The sequence below is a fragment of the Schistocerca serialis genome, chromosome 8 (genome assembly GCF_023864345.2).
Source record: "Schistocerca serialis cubense isolate TAMUIC-IGC-003099 chromosome 8, iqSchSeri2.2, whole genome shotgun sequence".
NCBI classification, from domain to species: Eukaryota; Metazoa; Arthropoda; class Insecta; order Orthoptera; family Acrididae; genus Schistocerca; species Schistocerca serialis.
Genome location: NC_064645.1, coordinates 572,948,715 through 572,965,953, shown reverse-complemented (window position 1 = coordinate 572,965,953; position 17,239 = coordinate 572,948,715). Strand labels below are relative to the sequence as shown.

Below are 17,239 nucleotides of genomic sequence, written 5' to 3'. Positions count from 1 at the left end.
TGGTTCGAAGATGATCTGAAAAAAAGAAATTCACATATATAAAGTCAACAGAGTAGAAGAGGACTAGATATGTTTCACAACTGGTTTTGTAAAGTGTGCAGAGAACACATAAAAATGACTACTGGGGAGAAGAAAAGGTGCCTTGGTGGAACAGCATGATAAAGACAGCTGTTAAAGAGAAGTAAACGCCTTGGAGGAAGTGTAGAGGCAGTAAAAGGACTGAAAATTAACAAAAACATAAAAGAACCAAAAATTAAGATAAAACAGTACAAGAAGAGAAAAGAGGAGCTGAGACAGTTTTAGTGAAACTTTGTAGGAAAATGTTAAGACAAGTAATGCAGTTTGTGTGGATTGATAAACAACAGAGTAAAAAGTAGGAAAGATATTTAATTTGTTAAGTCAAAGGCAAAACAGATACTGTCACAAAGAGATTATACAAACAGAGGTAATCATTGCACTGTATGCCAACTTCTGCCATAACTAAATTTCTTATAGTATACAACTTTTAAAATTGAGCATTTATAGTAAAGTGTGAGTAACTGCTAATCTAGTGAATCAAAATTATTTGCAGAGCCAGAGCAGCGTGTTATAAACTCAAAACCAATTTTTATTGGTCAAGGGGAGGATTTTCAGTCCCCGGAATTTGGTGCATACCATAGGGCACAAATAAAAATATCTTCATACCTTCATTACATCTCATAACACTGATTATCAAACACCACAGAAAAATCATTTTCCTGAAAACTGCATACTGAAACAAAGACAATAATAACTCTCGTAGTTACAGCCACATAACTATTTACAATCTTTCAACAATTAAAAGTAGTTGTAATAAGAACTTGTAACAAAGTAAGAATTATATTATAATACTCAAACAATTATAGGAGACTTCTTGTGACAAGGTATTTAGTATTTTTGTTTTCATACCTACTTTGTCACTATGTCTGCAACAATACAGAATTTGAACCCACATTTGTCAAACTTCCTGGCAGATTAAAACTGTGTGCCGGACCGAGACTCGAACTTGGGACCTTTGCCTTTCGCGGGCAAGTGCTCTACCAAATGAAGTACCCAAGCACGGCTCACAACCCATCCTCACAGCCTTAATTCTGCCACTACCTGGACTCCTACCTTCCAGACTTCACAGAAGCTCTCCTGCGTACCTTACAGAACTAGCATTCCTGGAAGAAAGGATGTTGTGGAGACATGGCTTGCCACAGCCTGGGGGATGTTTCCAAAATGAGATTTTCACTCTGCAGCCTTTCTTCTAGGAGTGCTAGTTCTACAAGGTATGCAGGAGAGCTTCTGTGAAGTTTGGAAGGTAGGAGACGAGGTACTGGCGTAATTAAGGCTGTGGGGACGGGTTGTGCCTGGGTAGCTCAGTTGGTAGAGCACTTGCCCATGAAAGGCAAAGGTCCCGAGTTCGAGTCTCGGTCCGGCACACAGTTTTAATCCGCCAGGAAGTTTCATATCAGCGCACACTCCGTTGCAGAGTGAAAATCTCATTCTGGGCACATTTGTCAACTTTGTTGGGCATGAATTGAGTGAACTAACTTCTTGTTTTGTGTGATCAGAATTGAGAAGCTCTTGAAATCTGTCCTTCTGAATAACTTGCTTGATGAAAGTGGGGCTCAAAGAATGCGACCAATGATCATCTGGAGATATACCTTTTTTAGAAATGACATCGGGAACGTATATGACTGCTATCAAGTTTTCCATTTAAAGCGATTATGTCCAGTCATTGTTTTTTAGTACTTTTCAAGCATTTGATTCTGTATATTTCTTCATGAGCTGTGGCTTTGCTTCGCCAAAACTTAAGATCGGAACCACTAATGACAGTCGTCTACTTGATGACAAGTGTAAGTAGTGGGAGCACCTATCGCCTTCAGATTGTTTGCAGCCAACGTCCTTCCAGAAGATGAAAAATTAGCTAACTTATACCTGGTTTTATTCCTAATGACCACCTTTGTAGAGGGATTCAGATGGGTCTGCTGTGACGTATAAAGTGAGGACTGACATAGATCAGCATCTGAATCCTCCTTCACTAATCCCTACTTATACACAATTTCTTCATCTTCACCTGTCCCTGGTAGAAAATCCTCATCTTTATGAATGGAGTCAGTTTCTAATTCAATGTTGGAATTCTCTAAGAGATAACACATTCCTTCATCTGAAAGACCATGATGATCAAAATGTCTTCCATGGTCAAGCGTATAAACTGCAGCGGACTGGAATGTGCACGTGCCAAGGCGCAGCAATGAACAGCAACAATTCTGCTTGATAGCTGATTGTTGCTACTTATTGTTGTATTATTTACATATATTCATAAGAGCAATCACAGCAGTGTCAAATTAACTCCTTTCATCATTCTAGGTATGTTGAGTGAAATGTCCAAGAAAATATAAATACTTTCTAAATCCTAATACATCATTGTAAAGAGAAGAAACAATTAGGAAAAGTTGTATGAATTTATAAACGAAGTAAAAAAAGTTTGGTAGTCACTGTCCTCACTCGTCCAGCCCTTCCCTGCTTCCATTCCAGCACTACACAGCCATCATTCCACCACCACACACAGTCTTTCTTTTTCGTTTATTTTATTATTTTTTTTAATTTATTTCTCTCCTTTTCCGCTACTTCCTCCCCCCCCCCCCCCTGCCCCCTCCCCACCTCTCCCCTGCCATCCACCTAACCTGCAGCACTTCACTGTCCACCATCTCCACCATACTATCCCTCCCCCTCCCTGTCCCAGCCTCCTCATTTACTCCACCCAGTCGCCACTCCCATCATGCACTGGTGCTGCTGCTCGCAGTGTGGTTTCAGTTGCCTGAGACGGCAGTCGTGCGTGCGTGCATGTGTGCGCGCGCGTCTATTGATGACAAAGGCCATTGGCTGAAAGCTTTAGGTGTGATAATCTTTTTGTTGTGCCTGTCTGCGACTCAGCATCTCTGCTATATGGTGAGTGGCAACTTTACTTCTCATAATATTGTGAAAAACGTTGGATATGGCACTGAAGAAAAAAGTGTGATGGATCATTTTGACCCCTTCTGCCATTCTAGTTTTAATACTGTTGAAATCTGGTTGATATACGTAACAGAATACAATTGATTTAGCACATAATTTGAGTATTTCACTAAGTACCCAGAAATGTACAAACACTTACTTGAGGGATTTGTTTAAAAAATGCCTAATAATGCTTTCATTGTTATATTTTCAGTGCCTATATTGCGATGCTCTGTAGCCTGCTGTTGGGTTTTGGTGACAGCTGCTACAATACACAAATCTACTCAATTTTGGGAGGAGTGTGGGCAGATGATAGCGCAGCAGCATTTGCTCTCTTCAAATTTACGCAGGTAAGCTGACTACACTATTGTAACATAAATTTCCTCATGCCATATACAGAGCTAGCCTCCAGTGCTCTGTCTGTTTTTTTTTTTACTCTTGTTCAGTACTTTTGAGAATACTGAAACTTCACTTTCAAATGATGATGCAAACTTTCTTGGCAAGATACTATTAGCACTAATATATAGACATGTATGAAACTGTGTCACTGCCTTGTGTGTTCAATTAAATCACCCTGTTATCTAAGAGTTTTCAAGTAGTTTATTCTGATTTACACACAAGCTCTCCTGCAGACTATATAGGTGTACTCACATTCTGTTTTTGTTGCCTTCATTTGTCAAGTACATGTCAAACCTGACAACAACAGATTATAGTTGTTGACAAATCAAGACCCTAATGCAGGGTATTGTGGCTAATGTGCAGTGACCAGTTTTCGTCCCAAGTGCTGGGCGAGCTAATTCGTTTGTTCGAAAGGGGAAGCCGACAAGTGTTTTCCAGCTTATGGCCAGTCAACCTTGACAGAATCGAGGCACATGTCCTGCAGTCTTTCTCACATGATTTTACAGAAACTATTCAGTAAAAAAATTCATTTTTGCTCTACTTATAGCTTTATATGTCAGGTTCATGATGATGTGCCCATCATCTTGTTAGTGGTCATAGTTATTGTAATACTTATGTGGAAGTAAGACACTAGCTGAAATTCAGAAAAATGTGCAACAAAAAATAAAGGTCGCTATGATTTTGCATTTGGTGCATATTACATCATATGTTGTTCCATATGAAATTTGATTTTTTCTGTAGACTTGGGTACAGTCATCTGTCACCAATTTCGAGAAAATTGATCTGATGTATCACTCTCACTTGTGATCACCCCAAGCCAGTGATAAAGTCAGAGTGAAGTATCCACAACATTCCTCACATCTGATAAAATGTTTCAGACATTGATATCAGATTTTGGCAAATGAAAGCACGCAAAGAGGAGAGTATTTTACTATGTTGTTGTTATGTAAATCTTCATTATCTAGAATGTAATTTTTAAGTGCGATCAATAGCTGGTGAAACGAGAAATGCTATGGGTTTTGGAACAATATAATGAAGAATGAATACACATTTTTTTGTGCAGAGGATGTGGTTTTTTTGTAAGCTACTGACTTTGCTTTTCCTCAGTTCCTCACTTAATAAACTTAAGAAACCACTGTTTCAGAATTCTCTTGCAGTTGTCTGCACAACATGTTGATGAAGAGAGACTTTGTAAACTCCTCTGTGTTTTGGCAAAAGAAGCAAATTTTACCATTGTAACCAGGGAAATGTGTAGGTTTTACTCAAAATTTGCGACTCATGACATTTCTCTGAAAGTTACAAATGGCTAACAAGCCAGGCACAAATAAATCACTGCATTTGCAGTGGAATTCTTTTTCGATACTAACGAAAGCAGAGGTGACAGTAGATCTTTTTGAATGGTCACCATGCAGGTGTTGGCATAGAGGGGCCCCACTTAGCATTTACAAAAAATTTGAGCGTAGGCTTCAGTTCAGAATGGCACTTTCCCTCCAGTGCCCAGCATTTCCCCTACAATGCCTGCCTGTAAGCCCAACCCCATGCGTGCCCTGCTGCCCCGTGCATCTACCAGCTACAGCATTCTGCACAAATTAGAACAGTAAAATCTGGGCCAATATTGCAGAATGGTAATGGGTAACTAAGAGTTCATTTCTTGTTATGTAATTACCGGGAAAGTTTGGAAGCAGAATCTCCATGAGGTTCACATTAATCAATTAATCAAATGTAATATTAAATTCCACAGGGATTATTATAAGGGATAAAATGCAGATGTGTTGAATGAATTAGAACATAAATTACCACAAATTTGCAGCTGTGATGAACTCTTATTAGAGACTAAATTAAAAACTAGCTTTCATTCAAAACTTAAATTCTGTGGTGTCAGTACCAGTTACAAAAGAAGAAGTCATTTATGATAAAAAAGGAAATCGGCCAGAAAGCATGGTTGGATGTCAACATAATTTCACACACACACACACACACACACACACACACACACACCACTGGTGGTGCATTAGTATGGTTCATGTTTAGTTGCCGGGGTGTATAAGGGGAACGAATAGAATTGGATGTTGATTGATCACTGTGAAGGACACGGGGGTGCTGTGTACTCATGTCAGACAACACTGTCACCAGCTCAGAGTTTGCAAGGGGCCTTACTATGAGCCTCCGTTTGGTCAGCTGATGGAAACGTGCAATATCCAGATTTGTGGGGCATTTGGATGTGACTGTGGCCCGATGTTGGACTAAGTGGGAAAGTGAAGGCAGGAATACTCGTCAAGGTTCTGATCGACCACATCTGTCAGCCACAAGAGAGCATTGCCTTATTGTGCACCAAGCACATTGTAACCTCTTTACATCTGTGCCTGCCATCTGAGTACAAGTAATGGACTTCTCACTACATTCTCTGTCATCAGGCACCATTGGCTCAGATACTAACAGCAGCCAGACTAGGAAACTACCATCCCATATGTCATTGTCTGAGCACAAACAGCTGTGTTTGAAGTTGTGCTCTGACTGTGAAGCACAGAGTGGTGATGAATGGCATTACATTGTCTTCAGCAATGGATAGTAATTCTGCACTGTCCTGGTGACCATCATAGCAAGTATTATGGTGACGTGGGGGAGAGGTCTCGCTCTTCCAATGTTTTGGAGCGGCACAGTGTTGTTATTCCTTGCCTCATAGTGTGGGGAGCCATTAAGTATTACTTCAGGTCACTAGTGGTTTTGATTGAGGGAACTATGGCAACACAACAACACATCACCCACATTTTTCGTCATGTTACCTCTCGTGCAACAACATTGTGATGCCATTTTTCTACAGAACATTTCTCATCCATACTACTCTGGGAACTGTCTGCATGATGTTGAGGTACTTCCATGATCAGCAAGATCCACAGACTGTGACCAATAGAACATGTCTGTGACCAACTTGGAGGTCAACATTGTCCCAGCAACAGTATCGAGGACCGTTACGACAGTTGTGAACAAGCTAGCCACAGGAGAGGGTACAACAGCTGTAAGACACCCTTGCCAAACAAATCAGTTCATGCATCCAGGCCAGAGGGAGTGTAACATCATACTGATAAGTGAGCTCATACTGCCAATTTCTTTGTAAATCTGGCTCAATTTTCGAACAATTAAAATAACATCACATATCCTCTCAAACTGCGAAGTTTCATTTCATGCACTCCTCATTTCTGGACACTTCACGTTTTTTCTCAAGCAGTGTACTTCACTCCTGTGTAGATGCTTATAATTTCTGCACATAATCATCCCATGACATATTTTAAATGCATTGTCAACAATTAATAAACAGTTTAAAAGGTTAATGTATATCTTGGTATGACAATTACCTCCGAAGAGAAATTTACTTACGTGTGGTGATAAAATATAAAGTTAAATGAATCTTTAAAGTGCTCGAAACCAATCTGCATCTTTGAAATTAGAAATTGGATGAACAATGCACTTTGAGACCACAGAATTTATCAACATAAGCTGCCTAGAACAAAGATACCATATTGCCCATCGACTCAATTTAAATGTATTAGGGACATAGCTGTTGGCCAATATTCCATCAATTGATTGGAACACAGTGGCTCATGTTATTCTTATTTTGCTCAAGAGGTGATATTTTCCAAACAAAACATGATGATGTGAGAGAGATTAAACTTCATTACAATCTTGTGTGTTTTTCCAGTCTGTGGCCGCCGCCGCCAGTTTTTTCTACAGCAGTCACGTAGGGCTGCATGCACAGCTGGCCATCCTGCTCGTGTTGTCCACACTGGGCACCGTCATGTTCTGCTGGGTCGAGTGGCGGTCGAGAGCCCGGCGAGACAGGCAGCGCAGCCCAGACCTCAGTCAGGTTGAAGGCAGCATAGCCACCAAGGGAGACTGACAAACTGCCGTGTGTTTACTGTGGCAGACATGTGCTTGTGCCAATCCTGTGGAGAGTGCCCTCCTGAGGAACTTAACATTTGCTGCATTGCCGACATAGCTGTCCCAGCTCCAAAATTGTGAATTTAACAAACAACTGTGTCTAGGTTCTGTCCTCACCTGTCATTAATGACATTTTTGTCTTCCTCTGGCCATATCTGAATCATTATAGTATTTAGTGAGTCGGGAATGTTGCAAATTGTAGCTAACCTCCATTATTATAGGAATTAGCACAGTCCTTCCGTGTATATCTTATAACTTTAATGGTGCTATTACACAAATGTTAAATTGATAACAAAAATTCTGTGATATGTATGTTGCACTGTGGTGCGCTTCCTAATGAGGATCTCTACAATTACATTCCTTCCTAATTGTTTTTAAATATTTTCCTTCAAAATTGTCACTGACAGTAAGCTGTCATTTTTAATGGAATCTTCTAACACTCTTAAAAATGGATATTTCTTGCTCAACAAGAATTATTTGCAGAAGCAAGGATCAATTACCAGTTCCAGATCAGTTAACATTCATTAGCATTTCAGGATGTCCTGTGAACAACACTGAAGTGATGTTATTCAGTATTTTGTGGTCCGGCATGTTCATAGGAAACTATCAGATTAATAATTTGTAATATCAGGTTTTATTCTATACAACTGTTTTATAAAATAAGATTTAATAACTTTTTATGTGCAATATTTAAGACCTGTTTCAGAGATTATTTTTCTAATGAAGCATGAACAATATTTATTAAAAACCCTGTAAATTTAGTCCTATTTTATTTACCATTCAAGCAATGAATAATATCGTTTTAGATGACTTTTTACTGTATTTCCTAGTATGTATTATATTTTTCAAATACCGCATGAGGTAAAAACTTGAGTACTACAATTAATGGATGAGATACAGGTGCCACAAATTTGAATTCCTATAGCCTACAATTCTCTATTGCCTATAAACAAAGTATTGTTAGCAGGCCTACAAGATAAAACTCAGTGAATGCCCATTACTTTACTTTTGTCAGTTCTATTGGATGTGTGTGGCTGTTGATGCACAGGTAGAAGAAGAAAAATTTTGTACTGTGAGAAATTTTGTTGAAGAAATTTATTTCACAGAAACTGAGTGTAATATTTTTTTCTATTATTTCCCACTATTCACCAACAAATTTTATTGGTAGTTATTTCAAATTGCATTTCCATGATGGTTATAATCCTTACAAAAGGTATTTACAGACAGTTAAGTTGTGAGTAACAAGTAATTAGTCCAAGCCTGACCGAGATTTGCGCTCCTGCAACATGATCACAGTGCGACTGCATATTTCCATAAGCACGATTGTATCAGTAGTGTTTAGTTTCAATTTTTTATATTACCACCAAAGCAATAACTGTATTAATTAGATAATTACATTACTTAATGTTAAAGTGATAATCATAACTACACATTCCTTGAACATACGGGCATTTAAAGTGAAGTTGTGATGTTGCTAAATTTATACACATGCTTAGAAATGATAAGATTGCTACTCACAACACAGAAAAGGTATTGAGTCATAGACAGGCACAAAAAAAGTATACTAGAAATATAAATATATTAAGAAAGTCGTGGTAGAATGTAAATAATTTAAGAGTTAAAGAGACCCTCACCGAACAGAAGTGTTGAGTCTTTGACAAGCACACGCAAAAGAGGAACAAACCTGCTAGCTTTAGGAATAAATCCTCTGTTGATCCAGAGGCACCCCCCTTTCCCCTCCCCTCACTCTCTCTCTCACTCACACACACACACACACACACACACACACACACACACACACACACACACACACACACACACAAAAATCCTATACCTCAACATTTTGTCAGACACACACCTCTGGGAATGATTTGATGATGTGAAAAATGCCAAGTTGCATATTGGCTCGTCCAACCTCTCCTCAACTGGATGGCTCTTCTAAGAGTTGTAAGGTGCAATTTGCCTGTTCTTTTGGCAGGTAATTGCAGTTTTGTTTGCATAATGGGTATGTGCAGAGAGCCAAAACAAATATTACTTGTTGATACTGCTCTCAGGAAGTGCTCTGAATAATGTTGTGGTACTCCGTTCATTGATGCATTTGTTTTATGTATCACTTTAATACCCTTTCATTACACTCGAATTAACATGTGAGTAGTGTACATGGAAGCAGTTAGACAATAGAGCAAAAGTCGAAGGTAAAAGATAATACACTTCACTGTAGAACAAGGGTTCTATCAATTTAAGAACTATAATAGCTGATGGGAAGAGTTCCCATGTATTCATTTTGTGTTTCATGTGACACCTAGTGTAAATGGAAAATACTTGTTTTTTACTGTAAACAAAATGGTTTTTTGAAGTGGATTTTTATGCAGTCATTCACTAGAGGTTTCCAGATTGGCCTAATGATATTCACTTAAACATTGTGTGTCAACAGAACAGGAAAACATGAAGAATAGTCAGTACCGGTACTCCGACAGCAAGTGAGTAGGGGTAGAAGACTGATAGTGTGCTATGGGCCACTAAAGCCTTCTACATTTGGTATATAATGATAGTTTAAGCACCTGCTGTTTCATTCGGAAATTTCATTTGAATGTTGGCAGTTTGTGAAAAGATGGTGATATGCCATGTGTAAAAAGGAGGATGTCTACCCAGTCACATTAAAATTCAGTAGCATCAGGATTGTGGTCTATCGAGGCTACAAACTGTCATTCTGCTGTTACTCGTGTCAGTCGGGATCCCACGACTGTCTTTTGAGTATGGAATTGTTGGGTTCACGAGGGTCAAACTTGGCAGCATCTAATATATCAGTGGCTCTGTGTGATTAGTTTCTTAGAGTACAGACACACTGTTTGCTCACTCTTATAGGACTGTACATCCATATACCCTGAATCGGCAGGTAGGCTCGTTTGCAGCAAGTGGAGTATATGCACAGACAGTACAACAGTGTTTGGAGCACTGTGGACTTTAAGCATTGTGTAGCTTCCCTCAGTGGTGCAGTAGAGAGGCCGCATCGACAGTGGTGCACCCGATGTCAAACTGGACATACGACTGGCACTGTGCCGTCACCTCAGATGAGTCCTAGTTCGCTGTATGGATCACAATGAACATATCCAAGTATGGAGCCTCTGAGGTGAGTAAATATTGCTAGGTAGTTTTCGTCACAGTCATATGAGCCCAGCATCTGGTTTGATGTTCCAGTGGTTACACATGGTCACTTCTGGTTCACACAGCCAATACATTTATGGTGTGTCGGGGACAGTGGTTGTGCCCTACCTTCGAGGTCTCTGCAATATTATCTTTTGATAAAAGAACATGGGACTGCATGTTGCCCATTGTGTCCTGACCTGCCTTGACACTGTGTGTGGAAAATTGTTGCCCTGTCCAATATGTATTCCATCTTAGAGATTAGGAATGGAGCTAGTACAAGTCTTAAGTTGAGAGCTGCATACCTTAGAAATAAAGACACTGCTATTATGTCAGTGCTATATTGGATTCTGTCTTCCTGCAGTAATTCCATGAATATGAGTGAGAACCGTGGCGCTGCAGTTGCTTCCTACTCGTTGACTCATTCTCTCTCTGACTGAAGGCTGCAGGGATGTAAGGCAAGTCATGACCAAAGTTAAGTACACAATCTTGCTGTTGTAATGTGCCACTGACGGGGCAAAATTATTGACCATTAAGATCAGATGGCATCCAATGAAGCAGTGTCATGTTAGGCTGTGGAGGGACAAAAATTAAGTGATGTGGTATATAATATTGTAAACGTGCTCCATTACAGGAAGAATGATGCTTGGAAAAAGTTCGATGTAGAAAAAGTATATAGCTTGTCCATTGAAAAATAAAATAAAAAATGGCTGTATTTTTGTTTATTCAACATCCACGATGAGAAAATGTGTGTCCTGACAAATGAATACAGGATGCAGAGCATAGCTACCAACCTTGAGAAGAGGTTATCAGCCTTTGAACACTATATTTAAGACACTCTTCGACCCTAAATAATAAAGATATATTTAACTGATCATATATTTATTTTTATTTTCATTCTGAAATTGATTCAAATTAATGTTTTCAATAATGGAAAGTTCTTGTTTAATATTGGCTGCTGCCAACTACATACCAGTACATTCTTTTCAGCGTCATCAGCATATCGTAAGGTGGCCCATCATGGAACCTGATGATGGCAAATTTTTCCATATTCAGACAACAAATCCTGTCATTTTCATTTTCATTGTTGTTGTTGCCACATTGGGAAATGATGGACTTAATTTTTCTTATCTACGTCACTGCTGCTGGTGCGAAGCAACACAGCCCTTTTTGCTGGGAGGCTACTGTTCAACGTTCTCATAGCTATGACTCCAAAAGTTCCAGAGACACTCCTCTGGCTAAGTGACAAATCAGAAAATGTTGCTTCTTGTCCACTCCATGTCATAAACACAACACTACATAAAACAAACACTAATCTGCATAGCGGCATTTAGTGGGAGCAGGCCAAGAACAAAGTTCTTTCAAATTGTACCGACACAGCTGTGGAACACTGCTTTAGCGTTGTCAAGATTTTGACAATATGTGAACATTGATAGTCCATTACTAGGTGTGAACAGTGTTACAGAACATGTTTTGAAACCAGTGTAAGTGCACCTTTAGTAAACCGTAGTGACATGTTTATTGTGTACTCAGTAAGAGAATCATTACAATCTAAAAATAGCATATAATTAGTGAAATTTAAACAGTGTCTTTTTCAGTTTACTTAAAACATGAAACTTTTTAGTAACTATCCATAACACCGTAATTAAGGTGATAAATTGCTAACAATTCAGCCGGGCTCACACACATAACTAATACAGTGCCGCACCTTGTGGCTTTCTGTAATGGCACCGTGAACTACCTTTCACACAGGATGCCACAAATTCCATATAGTTGCACACCTTTCGAATGATGTCAACTTCAATCATCTGAGCAGGTATGGATGTTATATTGAAGGTCATGGCATTGGAGTTGTCACAAGAGTTAAATACAAGGGAGATGAAACCCAAGTGTTGAATCTGAAAATAGATTTTGCACAGGGATAAATCAAGGGCTACAGACACATTTATAAAAGACATCACAGTAGGAGAGGAAAACGCTGTTTGCAATGGCAAACTAAACAACAGCTAGCACGTAAGAATCATCTGCAAACACGCCACTGGAAGCTATTTCGTGCGTGTAATCCACAACTTATACAATGCTTGTCTTACAAATCACTTGTAACACATATTATGTGTATTTATTTATTCATCTAGAAATCTTTTTAGATTGTGGGATAAATCATTTGTTTGCAAATATTGTACACCGCTACTCCCTCCACACTCCCACACTGTTGCAAAAAATTAAACGTAGGCTGCTGTTCTTGTAGTTTCGGAAGCTGCAAAAGTGTACCTGCCGACCAATGTTTTCACTTTTTTCAGTAGTAAAATGAAAACACACTAAAATAGAATGGAGTACAGCAGCAATTACTCCACAATAACTGTGACAGAATGTTGATGTCTCAAAATACATTCACCAGGGAGCAGTGGTGGAAGGAAAGTGGCACAACAACATACAAAAAAGTTGAACTTTTTTGTGGCATGCCAAAAGTTGCATCTCTTAAGTTGCACCACTAAAAACTGGGAGTTCACACATGCAACTGCACTGTGCCACTAGGTGTGGTGACACTATTTTTTTTTGTTTCATGTGTGAAGCTGACCTAATGGACAGTCTACATCTAAATCTATACACTGAAAACTGCCATGAGAGGCATGGCAGAGGGTACAGTTATTATGGTTTCTTCCACTTCCTGTCACAGATACAGTGTGGGGAGAATGGTTGTTTGAATGCCTCTGTGTGTGCAGTAATTATTCCAATCTTATTCTCACAATACCTACACAGGTGATATGCAAGGGGTTGTAGTACATTCCTAGAGTAATCATTTAAAGATGGTTTTTGAATCTCTGTTAATAGACTTTCTCGGAATAGTTTATGTCTATCTTCAAGAGCCTGCCAGTTCAGTTCCTTCAGTATCTCTGTGACACTCTCCCATGGATCAAACAAACCTGTGACCTACTCTGCAAATGTCCAACATCCCCTGTTAGTCCTATTTGGTACGGGTCGCATACACTCAAGCAGTATTCCAGAACCAGTTACAATCTTCTTTGTAAATTGATTGCACTTCACAAGTATTCTACCAATAAACTGAAGTTTACCACCTGCGTCACATACGACTGAGCCTATGTCATCATTCCATTTTATATCCCTACAAAGTGTTACACCCAGATATTTGTATGAGTTGGATGACTCCAACAGTGACTCACTGATACTATAGTTATAGGACGTTACAGTTTAACATCTCTGAACATTTAAAGCAACTTACCAATATTTGCAACATGTTCAAATCCTATCAAAATCTGACTGAATACTTATGTAGTTTCTTTCAGCCTGTTATTACTGTTAATACTGATGTACAACATGAGTAGCAAGGTTCTGAGCATATTTCCCTGGGACACAATTCACGATCAATTCTCGTGTGCGATTCTGATTCTTGGTTTTGACTCAGAATATCATGAGCTTTTGATGAGAATGATGCAAGCAGCCCGTTGTTATATGTAATCTGTGGTTGTCTTTAAATGTGTGTGACAATTTCAGTGCAGTAATGTGTTCATTGTAAATAAGTATTATAGTAGTTCTATTACATGTTTATTACCTTATAAATAAAAAAAACTTTTTATTTTATTTTAAATTCCGTGCATTAGTGTTTGTAAGATGATTCTTTCATATAGTGTTCATTAAAAAAAATGACGATCATTCCACTTGGGACCTGTGGAAGGTTCATTAGCTTATTTGTTTCAGTTGTAAATATTTGTCACATATTATTGTTTTTCTGGCATGTTCTACATCCTGGAGGACCTCCTGGAATGAAAGTAAATCTACTCTAATCTAATCAAAGTGCGTGCTTCGACAGGAATCTGAGAATACAAAATAATAATAATAATAATAATAATGGCTCTGAGCACTATGGGACTTAACTGCTGAGGTCATCAGTCCTCTAAAACTTAGAACTACTTAAACCTAACGAACCTAAGGACATCACACACATCCATGCCCGAAGCAGGAGTCGAAACTCCGACCGTAGCGGTCGCGCGGTTCCAGACTGCAGCGCCTAAAACCGCTCGGCCATTAGGGCCGGCTCTAAGAATACAGCTTCCATATTCGTAATATGTGTAATATACATAATATTGGTCTCTAAAATATTTGGCTGTTTATTTATGAGTGTGGAAAGATTTCTTTTAGAATTTATTTTCTTGGTATCGTTCTGTCTACTTTGATTATACAGCTCAATTCAAGTTGTTGACTCTGTTTTGTTATTTCCTGCGATTTTTCACTATTTAGTGCATTTTCTTTGAGGATTTCCTTTGTTTGGTATCGCTCTGTGTTCTTCAGTTACACAGCGCATCTCTAATTGTCAATCCCACGTCTCCTTATTTTTGGCTATCTTGCACTTCTCTGTTGTGTTTCTGGGTCAAATTCTAGTGCCGTCGTGTGTGTACTCGTCGTCGGCTTTGAGCAAAGACGTCATACCTAAGGCAGAGCCGTTACATAGAGGCAATCTTTTAAAGCAACCATGGAGGATTTTTACCTCCATGAAAGCAACTGATCGTATTCGTAAACAAACGAATGTAGCATACGATAAAATTACAAACACAGTTCACATGATTAATTACGTAGCGACAAAATATACTGACAAGAATTGAAGGTAATGAAAATAAATTAGAACAGAAAAAGAGAAGTGTACATGTCTGAAATAAATTATTATAGTAAATTTATGCGAGTAAGAAAAGCACAGAAACCTTTAAATTCAGTACAGTATAGTGTATGCTGAAATCATAATATTATGAATCAGCGTTAACTTTTAATACAAATTGTTAAATCTAATGGGACGAATACACAAGTAACAAAAACTGACAAAAAGTAGGGTCTAACAAATACCGGAATCGGTAACTGGAACTGACCTATATAGGTTAATTCTAGTGAGCGATTCCAACCATTCCACGATTCCTTATTTACATCATTTAAGCAACAAATGCGTGCTTTAAAGGGTTACAGGATTTATAAATATGTTATTACTATCTTCATCACTATGAAAAAGAGAAAAATTTGGAAACTGTACCGACAATATTTATTGGTTTTTCGTAGTACCGTAGTTCTGAGATCAATAAGAAATCTAGAAATCCTACAAAAACATAATCCACAGATTTACTGCAAAATGTCCAAAATTATGAACTATCGAAAAGCTGGAATCGGTAACTAGAATTGACCTAATATATAGGTCAGTTCTGGTTACTGGTTGCAGCCACTCGATATTCATTAATTAGATCGTATTTTCAGCAAGTGCGTGGACTAAAATGTAGACTACTATGATTTCTGCATTTGTAATTGCTCTCTGAACTACTGCAAAAATGTTACTAATATTCGAATCGGCAACTAGAATTGACCTATATACAAGGTCAGTTCGAGTTACCGATTCCAATTTTTGTTTTGCAACGCAATAGATTTAGAGAGTAATTACAAATGTAAAAATGGTATTATGTATCAGTGCACACAACTGCAAAAATAATTTACATAAGAATCATGGAGAGGCTGGAATCTGTAACTGGAATTTATCTATATAGGTTAATTCTAGTTATCGATTCCAACATTTTTTAATTTTTTGTTGATATTAGTTTGTCAATTCTGGCTTTTCTTTTAGAATTTAGTGTGTCGGTTTCTCCATATTTTATACTAATGTTTCGTATTTGTTGTCATTCATTTAATTTTCCCTGTTTTTCTGATACTTTTTAGTTTCTCCTCTCCTGAAACCCCCACTTTCCTGCGCATCTCCCATTAGATTCAATAATTAATGTAAAATTACGCCATTTTATAGCAGCATGACTTCATCATGCGCTTTACTGTAATGCAATTTAAAGGTACTCTGCGCTTCTCTAGTCGCATAAATTACGGGAATACTTCTTATCAGACACGAAAATTTGTCTTTAATTCTTGTTCTTAATTGTTTTCATTGTCTTCATCTTGTTTCTATACAGGGTGTTAAAAAAGGTATGGCCAAACTTTCAGGAACCATTCCTCACACAAAAATAAAAAAAAGATGTTGTGTGGACACGTGTGCGGAAATGCTTAATTTCCATGTTAGAGCTCATTTTAGTTTCGTCAGTATGTACTGTACTTCCTCAATTCACCGCCAGTTGGCCCAATTGAAGGAAGGTAATGTTGACTTCGATGCTTGGGTTGACATGCGACTCATTGCTCTACTGCACTAGCATCAAACACATCAGTACTTAGCATCAACAGGTTAGTGTTCATCACGAATGTGGTTTTGCATAGTCAGTGCAATGTTTACAAAAGCGGAGTTGGCAGATGCCCATTTGATGTATGGATTGGCACGGGGCAATAGCCGTGGCGCGGAACGTTTGTATCGAGACTGATTTTCAGAACGAAGGTGTCCCGACAGGAAGACGTTCGAAGCAATTGATCGGCGTCTTAGGGAGCACGGAACATTCCAGCCTATGACTCGCGACTGGGGAAGACCCAGAACGACGAGGACACCTGCAATGGACGAGGCAATTCTTCATGCAGTTGACGATAACCCTAATGTCAGCGTCAGAGTAGTTGCTGCTGTTCAAGGTAACGTTGACCACGTCACTGTATGGAGAGTGCTCTGGGAGAACCAGTTGTTTCCGTACCATGTACAGCGTGTGCAGGCACTATCAGCAGCTGATTGGCCTCCACGGGTACACTTCTGCGAATGGTTCATCCAACAATGTGTCAATCCTCATTTCAGTGCAAATGTTCTCTTTACGGATGAGGCTTCATTCCAATGATCAAACTGTAAATTTTA

The 17,239-nt window shown here is 38.7% G+C and overlaps 1 protein-coding gene and 1 non-coding gene across 2 annotated transcripts in view; both read left to right on the top strand.

Moving 5' to 3' along the window:
* The window catches only part of LOC126416454 (UNC93-like protein MFSD11), a 232,532-nt gene extending 224,088 nt beyond the window's left edge, over positions 1 to 8,444 (top strand). The window contains exons 7-8 of the mRNA XM_050084188.1: positions 3,215 to 3,350; positions 7,097 to 8,444. Of these exons, the coding sequence (XP_049940145.1) occupies positions 3,215 to 3,350; positions 7,097 to 7,294 (334 nt within the window). The 3' untranslated portion in view covers positions 7,295 to 8,444. The remainder of the gene's footprint in view (positions 1 to 3,214; positions 3,351 to 7,096) is intronic.
* On the top strand, positions 1,369 to 1,443 carry Trnas-uga (transfer RNA serine (anticodon UGA)). The gene has a single exon. It is a non-coding gene; the product is annotated as a tRNA-Ser (tRNA).
* Positions 8,445 to 17,239: the final 8,795 nt, after the last annotated feature.